Consider the following 21,931-nt stretch of genomic DNA (forward strand, 5'->3'; position numbering starts at 1 on the left):
ATCATGAACAATTTTTTAAACTCATGCACATACTTAAAATTGCCAACATTTTTCAAATTCGTTAACAATTTTAATTTTTTTGAGCATTTTGTAAAATCAAGAAAACGTTTTGAATTCATGAAAATTTGCAAACATTTTTTAAAATCGTGAAATTATTAAACAATTTTTGAATAGAGGAACATTTCTTGAATTGGCGAACATTTCTTTAAAATTGGTGGAAAACTTTTTGAAATTGGTGAACATTTGTTTGTTTGACAAACATTTTATTATTTAATGAAGATTTTGTAAGTCATCAACAGTTCCTGATTTTTTAGGATATTTTCCATTCATGAATATTCTTTGACTTGGCGAAATTTTGTTGAATTCATTAATATTTTTTAGTACATGAACTATTTAAAAAATTATGAACACTTTTCTATCTCTCCAACATTTGTTTTCAAAATTACGAACATTTTTTGTATAAGCAAATATTTTACTACAAAATCATGAATATTTTTTATGTCCACAAAATTTTATGATTTATTTAACATTTATTTCAATATTATCGTTTTTTAGTATTGAAATTTTTTAAAAGCCTCAAATTATTTAAAGGAGAAAAAAATAAAATGAAAAATAGATAAAATAAAAAATGAAATTTAAAAAACAGGACGCCCGGACATATGCCAGCCTACACGGACGCGCTGCATATTCTCCCAGCATGCAGAGTGCAGTATAGGAGTTACCCACATGGGCTGGTCCAGTGAGTGGAGTTTCGTGTGTGAAACATTCTTTTGTCACTTATAGATGGCATTGATGTCGGTCATTCTAAGACGAGGACTTTCAAATATTTAAGAGATAGAGTTTGGGAAAAGGTAAAAGGGTGGATGGAGAAGCTCCTCTCGGGAGCACGGAAGGAGGTCCTTATCAAATCGGTGGCCCAAGCCATCCCAGTTTATTCGATGTCTTGTTTTAGGTTGCCAAGGGGTCTGTGTGAAAACATTACATCTATCATTTGGCCATTCTGGTGGGGGAGAAAACATGGCAAACGGAAACCAGCTTGGGTCTCCTAGGATGTTATGACAAAGCTTAAATACCTTGGTGCTATGGGATTCTAGGACTTGAAGGTTTTAAACCTCGCCCTGCTGGCCCAGCAGATATGGAGACTACTGGTGGATCCAAGTTCTCTTAGTGCAAAAATCCTCAGGGCTGCTTATTTTCCAAACACAAACTTTCTGGAGGCGAAACTTGGAAGCCATCCGTCACAGATTTGGAGAGCTATCCTTGATGGTAGAGAAATTTTGAAACAAGGGGTGATCAAGCGTATAGAAAACAGTCAAAATACAAACATTTGGGATACGAATTGGTTACCGAGGCTGGGACCTTTGAGGCCGATTACGGCTCTCACAAGTGACTGACCTACATGGATGTCGGAGCTGATCCATGGAACCACAACAACATGGAAGGAAGACCTCATAAGAACCACATTTTTACCCTTTGATGCGGACACTATCATGTCTATACCTTTATGCACAAGTAACATGGACGATTTTTGGGCATGGTGTGCTGAGAGGAATGGGACCTTCTCGGTCGTTCGGCATACCGTATGGTGATCAACACACGTGAACATCGGGATAACTGGCTAGAAGGAAATGAGGGAGAATCAGGACCAGGTGCGACGGGCAAAGAATGGATGATGCTCTAGCATATTCAAGTCCCCTCAAAACTGAAGGTGTTCTTATGGCGCCTGGACCAACATTCGATGCCAAGGATGGACCTGTTGTGCCATCGTCACATTGAAGATTCTAAGCTTTGTGCCTTGTGTGGATGAGAGGATTCGTGGATACATGCACTCTTGGACTGCACCATGTCGAGATGTATCTGGGCACTTGCGAAGGACGAGCTGGTGGAGAAAATGAGTCTAAACATTGATCCTAATGCAAGAAACTGGTTGTTCTCTTTGCATGAGGAGCTACCACAGTGGGACTTTGTGCTATTGGTTGTGACTATGTGGGTGGTGTGGAGAACACGGCGGAAAGCCATATATGAGGAAGAGTTCCAAAGCCCACAATTGGTCAATCTTTTTATCCACTCTTACATCTCAGATTTACATGTGTTAAAGGGTCATGGGAACACTCTAGCGAGACTACAGGTGGCTCGGCTATCCCAATGGATACCTCCACCGGCGTCTGTGTTCAAGGTAAACGTTGATGTTGTTGTTTCACCGAATCAGAGAAGAAGGGTTGCTCCAACCATATGTCATGATCACAATGAAACATTCCAAGGGGCGTCGGCCATTGTATTCAAAGGTATAAGTGATCCAACAACTCTTGAAGCACTAACGGTGTGTGATGCCTTAGCCCTTGCGAATGATCTCAATGTCCAAAACATATATGTGGACTCAAATTGCAAGGTGGTGGTGGATGATATCAAGCAAGGAAACCCGCCAAGCTATGGAGCTATATTACATGAGATCATAGATCATAAAAACTCATTTACTTCCTGTACTTTTGTTCATGAGTTTAGGAGCTCGAATTTCGAGGCTCACAATTTAGCGAAGCATGTTACTAGACTAGGGGTTGGCCGCCATGTCTGGTTAGACAATCCCGATGATCTTGCATTTATTCGTGTAAACATTGGTCTTAGTTAAATAAAGCTTCGCCAGATAGTCTTAAAAAAAGATGGCATTGATGGGTAATGTTTTATAACTTTGGGAATAATTTATGTGTCATACTAACAAAAGCAATAACCCCTTTACTATTAGATAGGTATAGATATAGCTCTCGCGCTCACCTTGCTACATACGTTTGTGGTAATAGGCTGGCTCATCTACAGCGGTATCAGTTTGCTTTTGTGTATGTTCCAGCAATCGATGCTCAAAAGCTTTGTCTAGTCGGTTTTTCCTTTTTTTCTCCTTAGTGCTATATTTGTTTGTTTTTAGTTAATAATATTTTTTTTTGCAAATTATTTTAAATGTGTTGACTTTAGTTTAATTCTCAGACTCTTAAAAATATATGAATAATTTTCTAACTCACAAAAACTTTTTTGATTTTTTTATGAACTAACTTCAAAGTCATGAGTTTTGTTCAATTCTATGAATATTTTAAAAATCAAAATCTATTTTCTAATTTTGTGATCTTTTTTCAAATTTATGAACTCAAAACCATTTTTAAAATTCATGTATGCTAGTCTCAATCAAATTTCAAAGAGAAAGCTGGCTTGATAGAGCCGAGTCGAAGGGGGCCGGTAGTGCTCCGTTTGAAAACTGCAATGCGGGTAGCCGAAGGGGTGTAGAAGAGCCTTATTAATGGGCCCAGCAGGTCTCTCATTCTCATCTGATCTGTCCATATAAGTTGAGCACCGGAGCCTTTTCGGCCCATCGTCGTCGCCTACCTTCCGTCCGCTACACCCGCGAAAACCCTAGTATACCTCCGGAGGCCGCTTCCCTGCTCCCCGCCACGCCGGGCGAGATGAAGGGCTGCGACATCGAGGCTGCAGCGCCGACGGGGGCGCTGTACGCCGGGATGGCGGAGAGCCCCGAGCTGCGCTGGGCGCTCATCCGGAAGATCTACGTCATCCTCTCCCTGCAGCTCCTCCTCACCGCCGTCGTCGCGGCCGTCGTCGTCAAGGTCCGCGCCATCCCGCACTTCTTCGTCTCCTCCTACGCCGGCCTAGGGCTCTACATCTTCCTCCTCATCCTCCCCTTCATCGGTGAGCCTTCAAACCATGTCTCCGCCATCTTTTTTCTGTTATGAATTTAATCTCTCTTGGGGTTTCCATCCGATCCGATTCTACGGAGGGTTTCCGTCACCGCGAGCGTCCCGAATACACTATATCCCATTCTTGTTACTACTGCATTTACAAGAAGGGAAAGTTGTGGTTGTTAGCTTTTGAGCGACTTCGTGAGAGGACATGACGAACTATAGTTTTCCCTTTGCCTGCTCTGCTCTGTTCTGAATTACTTTCGGATGCCGTCCTATCCCCGCAAAGCTATGGATTCTTGGTTTTACAGCTCCTACTTTTTTACAGTAACGTCCCATCCATGTACTCCTAATGTTGCTTTACTAGACTAGAATGGGACGTGGTTGCTCTGTGAATTGCAGCTGGTAAATCGATTTCTTACTAAAATGCTTGTTAATTTGTTTTTTATGCAGTGCTCTGCCCTTTGTACTTGTACCGCCAGAAGCACCCAGTCAATCTGCTGCTGCTTGGCGTCTTCACAGTGTCCATCAGCTTCGCCGTGGGCATGACATGTGCCTTCACTAGCGGTAATTGCCTTCCCACCATCTATTCTTTCTGCTCCTAGATAGTTTGTTCTTGAGTCACTCTGCTCTGCTGCTTATGTAAATCAGCATCCTCTAATGCCCCTATCATTAATTGTGTTAATTCATTAGATATGAGTATATGAGTAGTAGATATTTTGCTACTATTAGCTTGCTCATCATCACTAGCGTTTCGTTGGGGAATAAAAAAAAGTGGACTCGGTTTAGAAATACACTTTGCCGCCAATTCGCCTTGGCCATGCAAATGGTACACACTCAGGCAGTCCATGTGACTATTGTTTAGGTTTTCCCCCAGTCTTGTGATGAGAGCCAAGTTGTACCTGTTGCCTGTTGGTCAACCTTTCATGATATGTTTGTCTGAGTTAAGCATTTGCAATCTTGCCAGCTAGTAGGATTGCTCTATGAGAAGTCCTTGATTTGCTATTCTCAGCTGTTCCTATTTCAACTCAGAAAATTAGCAAATAGCGGTAAACTTTTGCTTTTCATAGAACATTGGTTGGATCTTACATATTTGTTTACCGTTTCTTTCTGCCACTATTTGTTGTAAGATATATACATAATGATGTGATAATATCAATTTGATCGTAAGGGGCGTTTGGTCCAATTATATGCCAGCCAACCTGCTCAAGTTGCATGGTTTTGGCAAGGACGTGGGTTAGGTTGCGCAGCTAGCTTAAACTTTCATCGAAATGAAATAAAAGGGATTTTCACATGATATACAAACTACTGTGGTGACACGACTACTGTGCTAATTCATAGGTTATTTTGAAGGTAGTCCATGCCTGCATGTGCTAGATAAATCTAAATAGATTAATCTTTTGATTTAGACAAAGTTATCTTGTCGGGCACCCTGTTATCTGTCATCCATTTTTGTTTGCGTCACCGTTCTTACCATCTCATTTTTCGGTTGTACCAATAATTCTGAGGTTCGTTCTAGCTTGGATCATATCGCAGGAGCTTGCTGATAGTTTGCTTCTTTTTCAATGCGTCGCTGCTATTTACATGAAAGTGCTTTACTAATTGGTCAGATTTACATGAAAGCCTCGTTGGTAAAGAGATGTATGAGATGATAAGATAGAAATTAGTTCATTTAATTAGTAACTAATTTTGCCTGCTCTTATATGATATAAATAAACCGCTAAAATAATCCACCATGCACACAGGCAAAGTCATTTTGGAGGCTGCGATTCTTACAACGGTGGTTGTGTTGAGCCTCACTGCCTACACCTTCTGGGCTGCAGGGAGGGGCAAGGACTTCAGCTTCCTTGGTCCTTTCCTATTCGCTTCTCTCATCATGTTGCTCGTCTTTGGATTCATTCAGGTCAGATGCGTATGTGGCTCAGATCAATTATATATCTTCTCTTCTACTCTCTTCGTCTCAAAATAAATGACTTAACTTTGTACTAGATTTGTACTAACGTTAGTACAAAATTGAGTCATTTAGTTTGGAACGGAGGGAGTAGTTACATGTGTCCTTCATATATTGCCAGTCTTCTCTATGCTACAACCAATACTTATCATGACTTCTGTATGCAGATCCTCTTCCCGCTTGGCAAGCTCTCTCACATGATCTATGGCGCGCTGGCGGCACTCATCTTCAGTGCCTACATTGTCTATGACACGGACAACATCATCAAGCGGTACACATATGACGAGTATGTCTGGGCCGCTGTCTCGCTCTACCTTGACATCATCAATCTGTTCATGGCCCTGCTGACCCTGTTTAGCGCGGGTGACAGCTAAAGCGCACATCGCCCTGCCCCCTGTTCCCGACTTCACAAGTCCTTGACTTGAAGAATTGTATAGGTTGGTCTCACTAGCATGGTGAAAATGTTGCTTAGTAGTTTAGTTGAGCTGATCCCTAGAGAGAAAACATTATAAAACTGCTGTGCGTAGGTTCTATGGATGGTGGATGTGACGTTGGATTTAGTTAGGTGTGCTACTGGCACGAGACCTTGACGCTTTTCACATGCTTGATTGGTGGTGTGCTGCTGTGTTTACCATATCATTTCTACTATATTGGTTTCAGATATCATTTGTGTGGCCATGTGATTTCTCGAAGAGGACAATATGTTTCCTACGAAATAACCTGAAAGTAAGACCGATTCACAGGAGCGAGTGTATATGCGTATGTATAAGCATCCGCGCGTGTTAAAAAAAAAGGGAATGTGTTTTTCCTTTTGCAACACGCTTGAATTGGGAGTATTCAATGACTATTGACTTGGTACTGTATGTACCTTCAAAAATGGCCATGCTTGTAGATTTTGTAAGAATAGAAACGAAAGTGTTTGTGTGAATGATCTCTTTTTCATTGATCTTGATATATTTATACAAGGATTTGAGACGCGAGTAGCAAAAGGCGTCCGTACGGACGGATGCGTCCGTACGACGTTTAGACTAATAACGGACTAATCACGTCCTAATGACGGTTCGCTAATTGCGGTACAGTTTTAGTCGGTTCGCAACACTCCCCCTTGTACAACGCCGTCTTCAGTAATCCATTATTGAAAGCCCCTTGTATATACATCAGTCAATTCTTGAGAATCTTCCCCAAAAACCCTGTGGAAAAATTATGAGGAGAAATGTATAGATATGTTGTTAAAACTCCTTTAAACCTAGTGGAAAAAGTGACAAGGAGAAAATGATACAACATATAGTGATTATTGTCTCTTGATAACTCATATGAGAAAAACCTTCAAAGAAGGAGACAATTATTAGTGAGTTTTAGAGGGCAATAAATATGCTTTAGATACTTTCCTTTAAAAACATTCATAGGAAAAATAGAAAGTATAGCATATGATCTTAATGAAGATATTGCCTCATTAAAAACATTATGAGAGAAAATTTTAAAGAAACTCATAATGAAAAGAGTGCAATGAGATGTGCCATGAAAAACTCCTTTAAAACCTAGTAGGAAAAAATATAAGGAGAAATATGATATGGCATGCATCAATGCTTGTATTTAATTGTCTCGTTAAAAACCTTTTATGAGAAACCTGTTGGAAAAACTCATAAAGGAAAAGAGTACAATATTCATTACCTGATGATAATTAAAGGGTTATATTTTCAGGAGATTTCTCCCCCTGAACTTTTCAAATCACGAAGTCGTCTCATACCAATTTCATGAATGTATTTTTGGAATGTTGAATTCGGTAAAGACTTTGTGAACAGATCTGCTAGATTGTCACATGATTTAGTTTGCAAAATATCAATTTCTCCATTTTTCTGTAATTCATGAGGATAGAACAATTTAGGAGAAATGTGTTTTTTGATATTGCTTTTTATATAACCCATTTGCATTTGAGCAATACAAGCTGCATTATCTTCATAAATAATAGTTGGTGATCCTAATGAACCAACACCACATGTTGTTTGAATGTGGTTAATCATCCTGCGAAGCCATACACATTCTTTTGATGCTTCAAATAATGCAATGGTTTCAGAATGATTAGTGGAGGTTGCTACGAGAGTTTGTTTTGTTGACTTCCACGAAAAAGCAGTTCCACCATATAAGAATACGAAACTTGTCTGTGACCTGGCATTGTGAGGATTAGATAGATAGCCAGCGTCAGTATATCCTACCATAGTCATATCTTGGTTTTTCTGATAGAATAATCCAAGAACTTTCGTGCCATGTAAATATCTAAAGATATTCTTTACTCCCGTCCAATGACGCTTTGTTGGAGCAGCGCTATGTCTAGCTAGTAAATTTACCGCAAATGCAATATCAGGCCTGCTGCAATTTGCAAGGTACATTAGCGCACCAATGGCACTGAGATATGGGAACTCAGGTCCCAATATCTCTTCGTCATTATCCCGAGGTCTAAAAGGATCTTTATTCATATCAAGGGATCTGACAACCATGGGTGTTTTGGTTGGATATGATTTATCCATATTAAATTTTTCCAAAACCTTTTGAATATAAGCAGGTTGGTATACTAAAATTCCCGAGGGAAGGTGCTCAAGCTGTAAGCCTAAGCAAAATTTGGGTTTTCCCAAATCTTTCATCTCAAATTCCGCCATTAGATGATTGCGTGCTTCTTTGATATCAGGTGTACTTCCAATGATATTGAGGTCATCAACGTACACTGAGATGATGCAAAATCCATTTGAGGACTTCTTTATAAATACACAAGGGCAATCATCATTATTTGAGTAGCCTTTCTGAATAAGGAACTCACTTAGTCGGTTATACCACATTCTACCCGACTGTTTTAAGCCATATAATGACTTTTGTAATTTTACACAATATGCGTTGCGATTTTCTTTTGGATTCGGTATTTTAAGTCCTTCAGGGACTTTCATATATATATAAGTATGCTGTCACTACATCCATCAACTGCATAGATAAACTCATTTGTACTGCCATGGATATTAAGTATCGAAACGTTATTCCACTCACAACAGGAGAGTATGTATCATCGTAATCGATGCCGGGTCTCTGCGTGAACCCTTGTGCTACAAGTCTCGCTTTGTATCTCACCACCTCATTGTTTTCGTTCCTTTTTCGAACAAAAACCCATTTTGCTCCCACAGGGAAGACATTTTGAGGAGTAGGTATTACTGAGGAAAATACCTCTCTTTGGTTGAGCGAGTGCAATTCTGTCTCAATTGCTTCCTTCCATTTAGGCCAATTAGGACGCTTGAGGCACTCCGTGACGGTCTTTGGTTCTGGATCCAGTTGAAGGGTTTTAGCAATTTCAGAGGCAAAATATATGTCGACAATTGTAGTCTCTCTATTGTATGATTCTCCTTTGTTATATAGTTTATGGAAATTTCTTTTATACCTTCAGACTCTATGTGATTTCCCACAACAATAGAGTCATGGTGTTCCGATGTCCCAACTATTATGTTTTTATGCGCATTTATGCTGGGTTCAAGATGTTGAGCATCTGGTTGGTGTCCTTCAACTTGAGGTTGAATTGCATTTACTGGTAGAGGAGTTGGTTTCCTCTGTTTCCGCGGAGGCTTTTGAGAAGCTATATTCCGGCTAACCAGATTTCTCCCCCTCTTGCTCTCATTTGGGCTTTTAGTGGTTTTAGTTCGTAACTCCACTCGTTCTGGTGCATTAACAACGGGAATATGCGATTTAGTGACACCTTTATGGTCAGTAAATGCATCTAGCAGATTATTTGCAATGTGTTGCAAATCTATGATCCTCTGAACTTCAGTTTCAGATTCTTTAGTACGTGGATCTAAGGACTGAATGCCTGTTACATTCCAATCTATTTCCTGGCATTCTTTGTGGTTTGATTCTCCCCCTAATGCCGGGAAATGGTCCTCATCAAAAATTGAATCAGCGTAGCGGGCAGTAAACAGGTCCCCTGTAAGAGGTTCAAGATATTTAATAATTGACGTAGAATTATAACCCACATAGATCCCTAGTTTTCTGTGGGGGCCCATTGTGGTACGCTGCGGTGGTGATATCGGTACGTATACTGCGCAACCGAATTTTCGCAGATGGGAAATACTTGGCTGAGTGCCACGTATTAGTTGTAGTGGGGAGGTTGTATGATATGCAGTTGGTCTGATTTGTATCAGATTTGTGGCGTGTAATACCGCATGTGCCCAACAAGATGCTGGTAAATTACAATTCTGTAATAGTGGTCGAGCAACTAATTTTACTCTTTTGATGAGAGTCTTGTTGGAAATATGCCCTAGAGGCAATAATAAATTAGTTATTATTATATTTCTTTGTTCATGATAATCGTTTATTATCCATGCTATAATTGTATTGATTGGAAACACAGTGCATGTGTGGATACATAGACAAAACACTGTCCCTAGTAAGCCTCTAGTTGACTAGCTCGTTGATCAAAGATGGTCAAGGTTTCCTGACCATAGGCAAGTGTTGTCACTTGATAATGGGATCACATCATTAGGAGAATCATGTGATGGACTAGACCCAAACTAATAGACGTAGCATGTTGATCGTGTCATTTTGTTGCTACTGTTTTCTACGTGTCAAGTATTTGTTCCTATGACCATGAGATCATATAACTCACTGACACCGGAGGAATGCTTTGTGTGTATCAAACGTCGCAACGTAAGTGGGTGACTATAAAGATGCTCTACAGGTATCTCCGAAGGTGTTAGTTGAGTTACTATGGATCGAGACTGGGATTTGTCACTCCGTGTGACGGAGAGGTATCTCGGGGCCCACTCGGTAATACAACATCACACACAAGCCTTGCAAGCAATGTGACTTAGTGTAAGTTGCGGGATCTTGTATTACGGAACGAGTAAAGAGACTTGCCGGTAAACGAGATTGAAATAGGTATGCGGATACCGACGATCGAATCTCAGGCAAGTAACATACCGAAGGACAAAGGGAATGACATACGGGATTATATGAATCCTTGGCACTGAGGTTCAAACGATAAGATCTTCGTAGAATATGTAGGATCCAACATGGGCATCCAGGTCCCGCTATTGGATATTGACCGAGGAGTCTCTCGGGTCATATCTACATAGTTCTCGAACCCGCAGGGTCTGCACACTTAAGGTTCGACGTTGTTTTATGCGTATTTGAGTTATATGGTTGGTTACCGAATGTTGTTCGGAGTCCCGGATGAGATCACAGACGTCACGAGGGTTTCCGGAGTGGTCCGGAAACGAAGATTGATATATATGATGACCTCATTTGATTACCGGAAGGTTTTCGAAGTTACCGGGGATGTACCGGGAATAACGAATGGGTTCCGGGAGTTCACCGGGGGGGGGGGGGGGACCCACCCCGGGGAAGCCCATAGGCCTTGGGGGTGGCACACCAGCCCTTAGTGGGCTGGTGGGACAGCCCAAGAAGGCCCTATGCGCCATAGGAAGAAAATCAAAGAGAAAAGAAAAAAAAGGAGGAGGTGAGAAAGGAAAGAAGGACTCCACCCACCAAACCTAGTAGGACTCAGTTTGTGGGGGGGGGGAGACCTTCCCCCCTTGGCTCGGCCGACCCCCTTGGGGCTCCTTGAGCCCCAAGGCAAGGCTCCCCCTCTCCCACCTATATATACGGAAGTTTTAGGGCTGATTTGAGACGACTTTTCCACGGCAGCCCGACCATATACCTCCATGGTTTTTCCTCTAGATCGCGTTTCTGCGGAGCTCGGGCGGAGCCCTGCTGAGACAAGATCATCACCAACCTCCGGAGCGCCGTCGCGCTGCCGGAGAACTCTTCTACCTCTCCGTCTCTCTTGCTGGATCAAGAAGGCCGAGATCATCGTCGAGCTGTACGTGTGCTGAACGCGGAGGTGCCGTCCGTTCGGCACTAGATCGTGGGACTGATCGCGGGATGGTTCGCGGGGCGGATCGAGGAACGTGAGGACGTTCCACTACATCAACCGCGTTCACTAACGCTTCTGCTGTACGGTCTACAAGGGTACGTAGATCACACATCCCCTCTCGTAGATGGACATCACCATGATAGGTCTTCGTGCGCGTAGGAAATTTTTTGTTTCCCATGCGACGTTCCCCAACAAGACTCAGCCAAACCATTTTGAGTATGTACATAAGGCACATAGTGTTCTAAATGAATGCCCATAGCCATGCAATAGTCATTGAATGCACGTGAAGAAAATTCAGCGGCATTGTCCATTTGAATTGTTTTTATCCTATTTTCAGGATGATTTGCTCTTAATTTGATAATTTGAGCAATTAGCTTGGCAAAAGCATGATTTCGTGTGGACAATAGACATACATGTGACCATCTGGTAGATGCATCTATGAGCACCATGAAATATCTAAAAGGTCCTGATAGTGGTTTAATTGGACGACATATATCTCCTTGAATGCGTTCAAGAAAGTTAAGTGACTCACTTTTTACCTTAAGATAAGATGGTCTTATAATTAATTTTCCAGTTGCACATGCGGTGCACACAAAATCTGATGATTTTAGGAAATTTTTTAGTTGGAAGGCTGTGACCAATAGAATTGTCAATAATTTTTCTTATCATCCCTATGCCAAGATGACCTAGGCGATCATGCCAAGTCTTGAATTTATCAAGATCTTGAAAAATTATTTTGTACGCAACATGTGGTACGGGTTTTATATAACTGTAATATAATCCAGATGAAAGTGAGGGGATTTTTTCAAGAATTTGTTTCTTAGACCCATTGCTTTTTGTTAAAAGCAAATATTCAGAATTATTTTCAGAAATTGTTTCCAGATGGAAATTATTTGATCGGAGGTCTTCAAAACTTAGAAGGGTGCATGTAGATTCAGGATACAAGAGTGCATCCTCAATTACAATTGTAGTACCCATAGGTAGAACAAGTGTGGCTCGTCCTGAACCAATAATTAATGCGTCGCGACCGTCGATGGTCATAATATTCCCTTTTTCTCTTAGTTAGAGTTTGGAAATATTTTATTTCCCTTAAAATTGTGTTAGTGGTACAACTGTCCACCAAACATAATTCTTCTTTCATTGGATTATTTTCCCGTAAAATCTATATAGAGTAAGAGAATATTTTAGGAAACTTTATTCATATTACTCACATATAAATATACATATACAAAGTATTCATATTACAGTTACAAATAGAAATATGATATTATGTTTGAATTACATAATACGATTGGTTCGTAGGATTTTATTCTACTTAGAGTTATACAAATTATAACATCCATTATTACAATAAAATAGCTGATAACATCAAATGAGTGATGTGGAGATTATATGAGATCTCCATATGCGTCTTGGGTGTATTCCACCATCAGGTTGTCAATATCAACAAGGTTTTCATCCTTCTGCCTTGTTTCGTTAGGAGCGCTTTGAGAAGCGCTAGCTTCAAGGTTTTCTTTTTGTTGTAAAGCGTTGAAGTGAGCTTCGGCTTTTCCATGAACTTTTTTGCCTTTCCCAGTGGATTTTATGTATAAATCCGCTAGATGCTTGGGAGTTCGGCATTTGCTAGTACGATGGTTAGTACATCCACACCTTTGACAAATCTCGGAGTTGGTGTTTCGGTCATTTTTCTTGAAGTGACCTTTACCTTTAGATTGACCAAAGCTTTTCTGCTTGTTGTTCTTTTTCCACTTTCCATTGAATTTCTTGAAATTCTTTTTGTTGCCCCCATACTTTTTGGTAAACTGAGTGTTAGCATGTGCTTCAGGGAGTGGCATTGAGCCCGTTGGGTGTGTTTGATGATTCTTCATGAGAAGTTCATCATGTTTCTCAGCCTGAAGTAGAGTGTATATGAGCTCAGAATAATTTTTGTATTTTTGTTGACGGTACTGCTATTGTAGTACCCTCATCGAGGGGTGGAAAGTGCACAAGGTCTTCTCAATAAGGTCTTCTTCAGAAATTGCTTGATTGCAAAACCTTAGTTTTGAGTTAACCTTGTGAACTGCAGAGTTATATGCTGCCACAGATTTGAAGTCTTGGAACCTTATGAGGGACCATTCTCTCTGTGCTTCTGGCAGCATAACTGCTCTTTGTTGGTCATATCTCTCCTTGAGGGAATTCCATAAAGCTAGTGGATCTTCTTCCATCAAATATTCTGACTTTAAGTCCGGATGGAGGTGGTGCCTTAAGAAACTTAAAGCTATATATTTGGTTGCCGTAGGGATTTCTTCAGCGCCTTCATCGGGTGTGGTGATAGTGAAACCGAGTTTACGGCTTTCGAGGTCTATCTTTGCATCCATAGCCCATGGTAAATAGTTAGTACCATCTAGTTCAAGTTCATGAAATTCACGATGCATGACGCCAGCCATTTCCTGCATGGTATTTCATGCATGATTTAGTTTTACTATGAGAGTAAAATATAAGTAACAACAAATGCTTTGATGAAGCAAAATTTGCAAGTATAGCTGATGCTTTATACTTATATGTGTAGATCTCATTTTATGTGTATGGCACTTTAAAGATATTCATCGTTGCGGTGTAGATCTTACAGTAATGGAGAGCATATTCTGGTTTTGACCAGTAGATGTTCATATGTCCATTACTTTTGTGTCATATTACATTTTACAAAATCACTTTGGAGGTAATCATCTTGTCAAAATACTGGATGTAGACCTCATAGTGAGAGTGGATAATCTGCAAATTATGCAGTAGATCACACAATTGCCTTGTGATTTGCAAAAATTCAAGGTAGTCACATCAATTCACATATTTGGTAGAGCACTCGAAGATATTGTTTTAGTGATGAGGATAATTTGCAAAATGTAGTAGATGCCTCATCTACCTGGTGATCCCAAAATTTGAATTGTGAAAATAAATTGTTGTACTTGAGAATTACATATTCTAAAAAAAATTGAAAAATGCTGATGCAATCATATAGAATATGTAGACATAGTCTGAGACTTTATTTATTTTAGACGATACATAGTCTAAATATATACAAATTGCTAATACAACAGTGGCAGAGTATAAACTAAGGTTCAAATACAATAGTATATCACACTTAAAAAAACACAAGGCTGCTATGCAATATATGTGCATGGGCTTTTTCCTGATGGAAATGCCCAAAAACACCAGCAGCCTCTACTATTTTTTTCCAGATGTTTTTGGCCTGTTGGGCCTTTTTGAGGAGAATCAGGCCCAGGAGCGACCGACAGTGGGAAAGGGGGGGGGGGGGGGGAGGAGGCGTCGGCCCATTGCACCGACAGCGAGAGAGAGCGTGGAGGGGGGGGGGACCCGGCCCATGGAACTTTGGAGAGAGAGGGAGAGGATAAGAGGCGACCGCATGAGCTAGGTTTCCCCTCTCGGCGCCGCACTCTTCCCCGTTGGCCACCTCTCTCGTTCCCCGCTTCTCTCCCGTCCCCCACGTCTACACGCTCCCCCACCTCACCACGCTCCCCCACAGCACCACGCCGGCCTCCTCTCCACTCTTCCCCACCTCATCACGCCGGCCTCCTCTCCCATGGCAGCAGCCGGAGCGCCCGGCCACCGCCGCAGCCGCGAGGCGGCCCGGTTCAGAGGAGGGGGGATCCTCCCGCGGGGTAGCCGGGGAGGTTGAGGCCCGCCGGAGCCCACGAGCCGGTGCTCAGGCCGGGGCGGGTCCTCTCCAGGGCGGCTGCGAATCGGCGGAGGATGCAGCGGGCTTCCGGCGGTGGAGTTGGTGGTCCCGGGGCGGTTGGTGGTGTTGATGATGAAGCCTCCCCCTCGATTTGCACGCCTGCGGCGGTGTTGGGGTCGTGGATGGGGGTAGTGACCGCATCGGCCGTTGCCGGAGCCGTGGGCTCATTCTTCACACCGGTGAGCCACTGCTCCTCCTCCTCCGTTGGTACTACTTCCCATTCCCCTTTCGAGATTGGGCTATAGCGAGGGAGGAAGAAGAGCATCAGATCCTCATCTGATGGAGTCGGTGTTGGAAGTTGTGCATGCAGGGTTGGAGCGGTCTCGCGTAGGCCGCGGTAGTACAGCGGCGTTGGCGGTGGAACCAATCCAGCGTCTTCCTCGCGGAGAAACGGCGCTGACGGTCCAGCGAGAAACCAACCGGTGGCAGGGGCGACAAGGGTCGGCGCTGGAGGCGCCGGCGCGACCATCTCGACGGGCACATCGTGGGTGCCCGGTCCTTCTTGCTGCACTGGCGGTGCAGGGCCGTGGCAACCACGACGAGAGCGGGCACGGCGGCGGTTCTTCCTTGCGAAGAAGGTGCGTCGAGGGCCACTGGATCCTCCAAGTCCATGACGGCGATGGGTGGCCTGGTGGTCCTGAGCGCGAGGAAATCGACGGCGGTATGACTCCTTCTGGATGAATCGCGCGAAGGCAAAAGCCAGGGAAGACAAGTCTCGTGCCATTGTTCTCACCTTTCTCTTGTCTTCTCTCCCTGTTCTGTGATGTTGCTTTCGCTCTTTTTCTCTGGCAGAGCAGTGCGTGATAACGTGTAAGAATAGAAACGAAAGTGTTTGTGCGAATGATCTCTCTTTCATTGATCTTGATATATTTATACAAGGATTTGAGACGCGAGTAGCAAAAGGCGTCTATACAAAAGGCGTCCATACGGACGGATGCGTCCGTACGACGTTTAAACCAATAACGGACTAATCACGTCCTAATGACATCGCTAATTGCGGTACATTTTTAGTCGGTTCGCAACAGATTTCATGCAGTTAAGCTTAATGTTAGCACTGATTAACGAGGCATTGGGGAATGCGGACAGCTGGCAAGCCGGTGAGCTTCAATGGAGAGACACTTAGTTTTTGTTGGTACGGATTGTCAGCATGGTGTCGTGGACAAATATAAACACCCTAAATTTCGCCCTACATATAGGCTGGTCTTTGAGGCACTAGACAACTCGAACAAATGGGAGGGTCCGTTTGGTGATCTTATCTTTGTCCACATTGTCTGCCCGTACATTGGGCCAAAGGTTGGACGACGGGTGGGGAGATGCTCCAACTAAGAGTAAGGGGGTGTTTGTTTCCACAGACTTTTTGACTTAGGGACTAAAAGAAGTTTCAAAAAATCTCATGTGAAACAAAGGAGGGACTTTTAGGGACTAAAAGAGGGTATTTGAGACTATTTGGAGAAGTCCCCGTGGGAGGGACTTTTTAAGACTTTTTTGACACTTTTTCCAACAATGCCCCTACTTTTAGCATGTTATTTAACAACTACTACTACATGGTCTTTTTCATGTCATTTAATGACCTCTAATCCCTGTTTAGTCCTTGGAAACAAACGGATAGAGACTAGGAACTTTTAAGTTGGGACCAAAAAAAGTCCCGACACTTCTGAAACAAACAGGGCCTAATAGGCAACCCTGTGACAAAGGAACGACATCACAAATAGAGAAAACTATGAATTATTTATTAGCGACAATTTATAGTCTGCTCTCTCGGAAATGTGGAAGTAACGAGGCATTGGGGCGTGACCTATTCACCACTACCGCAAGGGAGCAAATACCCCATGCCCACCGCTCCACTGAGAGCTGCTTGTAGCACGTCACGCGCTCGTGCACCATGGCGATGGCGGACAAGGCGGCACAAACTTGAACACGGCGGTAGCATGGATGGGTGGAGAAAGGGAGGAAAATGATGACGTCTAGGGTTTGGGAACCATAGGTCGGCTTTTAGTAGTCAGGGGTCGAGCGACACGCCAGCAGCATTACCGTGAATGCGGACAGGCAAGCCGGTGAGCTTCAACGGAGACACTTGGTTTTAGTTGGTACGGATTGTCAGTGCGGTGTAGTGGACACATATAAACGGCCTAAAATCCGTCCTACATATGGGCTGGTCTTTTGAGGCACTAGACAACTCGGACAAATGGGTTGCATATGCGAAGGTCCGTTTGGTGATCTTATCTTTGACCACATTGTCCGCCCGTACATTGAGCCAAAGGTTGGAGGACAAGTTGGGAGATGCTCGAACCAAGAGTAAGAGGCAACCCTGTGACAAAGGAACGACATCACAAATAGAGAAAACTATGGATTATTTATTAGCGACAATTCATAGTCAACTCTGCCGGAGTTATGGAAGTAACCTTTTATGAAGTGAGGAGGGGATGTCCTCTGGTAGAAGGTTTGTGAAAGGGCTAATGATCTTAGAGAAAATATTCGCCTGCTACCTAGCAACATGTTGATAGCTTCTCACTTGAATATATCTTAGTATCAAATTTGAACCATTTTTGTCGGTATGGATCTTATCAAGTTGTAGCAATGGAGTGTTTTTTCTTTTTGGAAATTCACCGGGGAAAGAGATTCCCCTCCTGATTTTATATTTCAATAGGGCGCAAACCCCAGGATATTGTTACAACAAAGGGATAAAAGAAAACAGAGTGAGGGAGGGTGATGTCTTGAAAGTGCACATGCTTGAGTTGTACTCTTTCCGAAGTAAGAGTATTGATACCACAAAGAGTTTCGGAAATGACCTTGGACTCTTATAGAGGTTTTCTCGGAATGTGCATGTAAGTTAATTTTGATCCAAAGAAAATAAATGCGAAAGTGAAAATATTGCAAGAGTGTTGTCATCAGAATTAAATTATGAAAAGTAAAAGTAAAGACCAAGAGAGTAATGAAATTAAGCAATGAAATATGTAGTAGGGCTAAGTCGTTCTTAGGGAGTCCAACTTTGCCAATAGTATGTATGTTACTTATTTATGCAAATGTACAACTTTGGGTTAAGATAACCAATCACTATATATGTGGCATGACAATTTTTTTAAGAGGATAACATTTTAATAATTAATAACATGAAATTTGTATTATTATGAAGATTACATAGTTATAATAATAATTAATAACATGAAGATCGCATATTGCTAAAATTTGTATTACTAAAATTTGTATTATTAAGAAGATCACATATTTATAATTAATAACATGATATTTTTATTATCAGTAACATGACATTTGTTCTTAGTCAAGAGGATGTCAGTATTATAATTAGGTGTATGGAATTTTTATAATTAATAACATTGCATTTTTATTAAAAGGAGGATGGCTATTTTATTATTAACTAGTTGATTGTTTTATTGTTGACAACATTACATTTTTATTATCAAGAGGATGGAATTTTTTAAATTAGTAAGAGGACTTTATTTTTATCGGCATGGTAATTTTTTCAGTGACATGAAATTTTTTATGAACTTTGCACAATGGACAAAATAAAGCAAAGAAAAAAATGACAGCATAGCATTTTCGTTTCTAGTCTTGGCAAAAAAAGAGTTCTCCAAAACATGGTTTTCTTTGCCTAAATGATAAAGCCCACACATGTAGCATCTCTACACTTCGTCCACATGCCTTAAGCTCCGCCTGTTCCGGTTTGCACAAATCTGGACGATTGCTGACGTAATTGGAGTGCCATGTAGGCGCAGTGTGCTATGTGGGGCTTAGAGCGTTCACCCACACAGCCTTGCACAACCTGTAGCGCGCGGTTGCCAGCTTCTTCGCGTGGGTGAACCAGTCCTCGCACACACAAACACCATCCGGATCATACCGTGTGGGTGAACTGCTCTTCAACCACACGATGCTCGTACGATGGTAAATATGAACTACATTTTGTTGGAATTATGCCCTAGAGGCAATAATAAATATAGTTATTATTATAATTCATGTATCAAGATAATCGTTTATTATCCATGCTATAATTGTATTGAATGAAGACTCATTTACATGTGTGGATACATAGACAAAACACTGTCCCTAGCAAGCCTCTAGTTGGCTAGCCAGTTGATCAAAGATAGTCAGTGTCTTCTGATTATGAACAAGGTGTTGTTGCTTGATAACTGGATCACGTCATTAGGAGAATCACGTGATGGACTAGACCCAAACTAATAGACGTAGCATGTTGATCGTGTCATTTTGTTGCTACTATTTTCTGCGTGTCAAGTATTTGTTCCTATGACCATGAGATCATATAACTCACTAACACCGGAGGAATACTTTGTGTGTATCAAACGTCGCAACGTAACTGGGTGACTATAAAGATGCTCTACAGGTATCTCCGAAGGTGTTCGTTGAGTTAGTATGGATCAAGACTGGGATTTGTCACTCCGTGTGATGGAGAGGTATCTCGAGGCCCACTCGGTAATACAACATCACACACAAGCCTTGCAAGCAATGTAACTTAGTGTAAGTTGCGGGATCTTGTATTACAGAACGAGTAAAGAGACTTGCCGGTAAACGAGATTGAAATAGGTATGCGGATACTGATGATCGAATCTCGGGCAAGTAACATATCGAAGGACAAAGGGAATGACATACGGGATTATATGAATCCTTGGCACTGAGGTTCAAACGATAAGATCTTCGTAGAATATGTAGGATCCAATATGGGCATCCAGGTCCCGCTATTGGATATTGACCGAGGAGTCTCTCGGTCATGTCTACATAGTTCTCGAACCCGCAGGGTCTGCACACTTAAGGTTCGACGTTGTTTTGTGCGTATTTGAGTTATATGGTTGGTTACCGAATGTTGTTCGGAGTCCCGGATGAGATCACGGACGTCACGAGCGTTTCCGGAATGGTCCGGAAACGAAGATTGATATATAGGATGACCTTGTTTGATTACCGGAAGGTTTTCGGAGTTACCGGGAATGTACCGGGAATGACGAATGGGTTCCGGGAGTTCACCGGGGGGGGGGGGGGCAACCCACCCCGGGGAAGCCCATAGGGCTTGAGGGTGGCGCACCAGCCCTTAGTGGGCTGGTGGGACAGCCCAAAAGGGCCCTATGCGCATTGCAAAAAAAAATCAAAGAGAAAAAAAAGGAGGAGGTGGGAAAGGAAAGAAGGACTCCACCCACCAAACCAAGTAGGACTCGGTTTGGGGGGGGAGTCCTTCCCCCCTTTGGCTCGGCCGACCCCCTTGGGGCTCCTTGAGCCCCAAGGCAAGGTCCCCCCTCTCCCACCTATATATACGGAGGTTTTAGGGCTGATTTGAGATGACTTTTCTGTTGGAATTATGCCCTAGAGGCAATAATAAATGTATAGTTATTATTATAATTCCTGTATCAAGATAATAGTTTATTATCCATGCTATAATTGTATTGAATGAAGACTCATTTACATGTGTGGATACATAGACAAAACACCGTCCCTAGCATGCCTCTAGTTGGCTAGCCAGTTGATCGATGATAGTCAGTGTCTTCTGATTATGAACAAGGTGTTGTTGCTTGATAACTGGATCACGTCATTGGGAGAATCACGTGATGGACTAGACCCAAACTAATAGACGTAGCATGTTGATCGTGTCATTTTGTTGCTACTGTTTTCTGCGTGTCAAGTATTTATTCCTATGACCATGAGATCATATAACTCACTGACACCGGAGGAATGCTTTGTGTGTATCAAACGTCGCAACGTAACTGGGTGACTATAAAGATGCTCTACAGGTATCTCCGAAGGTGTTAGTTGAGTTAGTATGGATCAAGACTGGGATTTGTCACTCCGTGTGACGGAGAGGTATCTCGGGGCCCACTCGGTAATACAACATCACATACAAGCCTTGCAAGCAATGTAACTTAGTGTAAGTTGCGGGATCTTGTATTACGGAACGAGTAAAGAGACTTGCCGGTAAACGAGGTTGAAATAGGTATACGGATACTGACGATCGAATCTCGGGCAAGTAACATACCGAAGGACAAAGGGAATGACATACGGGATTATACGAGTCCTTGGCACTGAGGTTCAAACGATAAGATCTTCGTAGAATATGTAGGATCCAATATGGGCATCCAGGTCCCGCTGTTGGATATTGACCGAGGAGTCTCTCGGGTCATGTCTACATAGTTCTCGAACCCGCAGGGTCTGCACACTTAAGGTTCGACGTTGTTTTATGCGTATTTGAGTTATATGGTTGGTTACCGAATGTTGTTCGGAGTCCCGGATGAGATCACGGACGTCACGAGGGTTTCCGGAATAGTCCGGAAACGAAGATTGATATATAGGATGACCTCATTTGATTACCGGAAGGTTTTCGGAGTTACCGGGAATGTACCGGGAATGACGAATGGGTTCCGGGAGTTCACCGGAGGGGGGCAACCCACTCCGGGGAAGCCCATAGGCATTTGGAGGGGTCACACCAGCCCTTAGTGGGCTGGTGGGACAGCCCACCAATCCCCTATGCGCCAAGAGAGAAAAAAATCAAAGGAAAGAAAAAAAAGGAAGAAGTGGGAAGGGGGAAGGACTCCCTCCCACCAAACCAAGTAGGACTCGGTTTGGGGGGGGGGGGGGGGGGAGAGTCCTCCCCCCTGGCTCGGCCGACCCCTTGGGGATCCCTTGGACCCCAAGGCAAGGTCCCCCTCCCT

The 21,931-nt window shown here is 42.6% G+C and overlaps 1 protein-coding gene across 1 annotated transcript; it reads left to right on the forward strand.

Moving 5' to 3' along the window:
- The first annotated feature begins 3,446 nt into the window (after nt 1-3,446).
- On the forward strand, nt 3,447-6,214 carry LOC123442156 (protein LIFEGUARD 2-like). Its single transcript, XM_045118234.1, has 4 exons — nt 3,447-3,687; nt 4,131-4,244; nt 5,423-5,580; nt 5,796-6,214. The coding sequence occupies exons 1-4, from the start codon at nt 3,447-3,449 to the stop codon at nt 6,000-6,002; spliced, it is 720 nt and encodes a 239-aa protein (XP_044974169.1). The 3' UTR covers nt 6,003-6,214.
- The last annotated feature ends 15,717 nt before the right edge of the window (nt 6,215-21,931 follow it).

This window comes from Hordeum vulgare, chromosome 3H, assembly GCF_904849725.1.
Source record: "Hordeum vulgare subsp. vulgare chromosome 3H, MorexV3_pseudomolecules_assembly, whole genome shotgun sequence".
Classification (NCBI taxonomy): Eukaryota; Viridiplantae; Streptophyta; class Magnoliopsida; order Poales; family Poaceae; genus Hordeum; species Hordeum vulgare.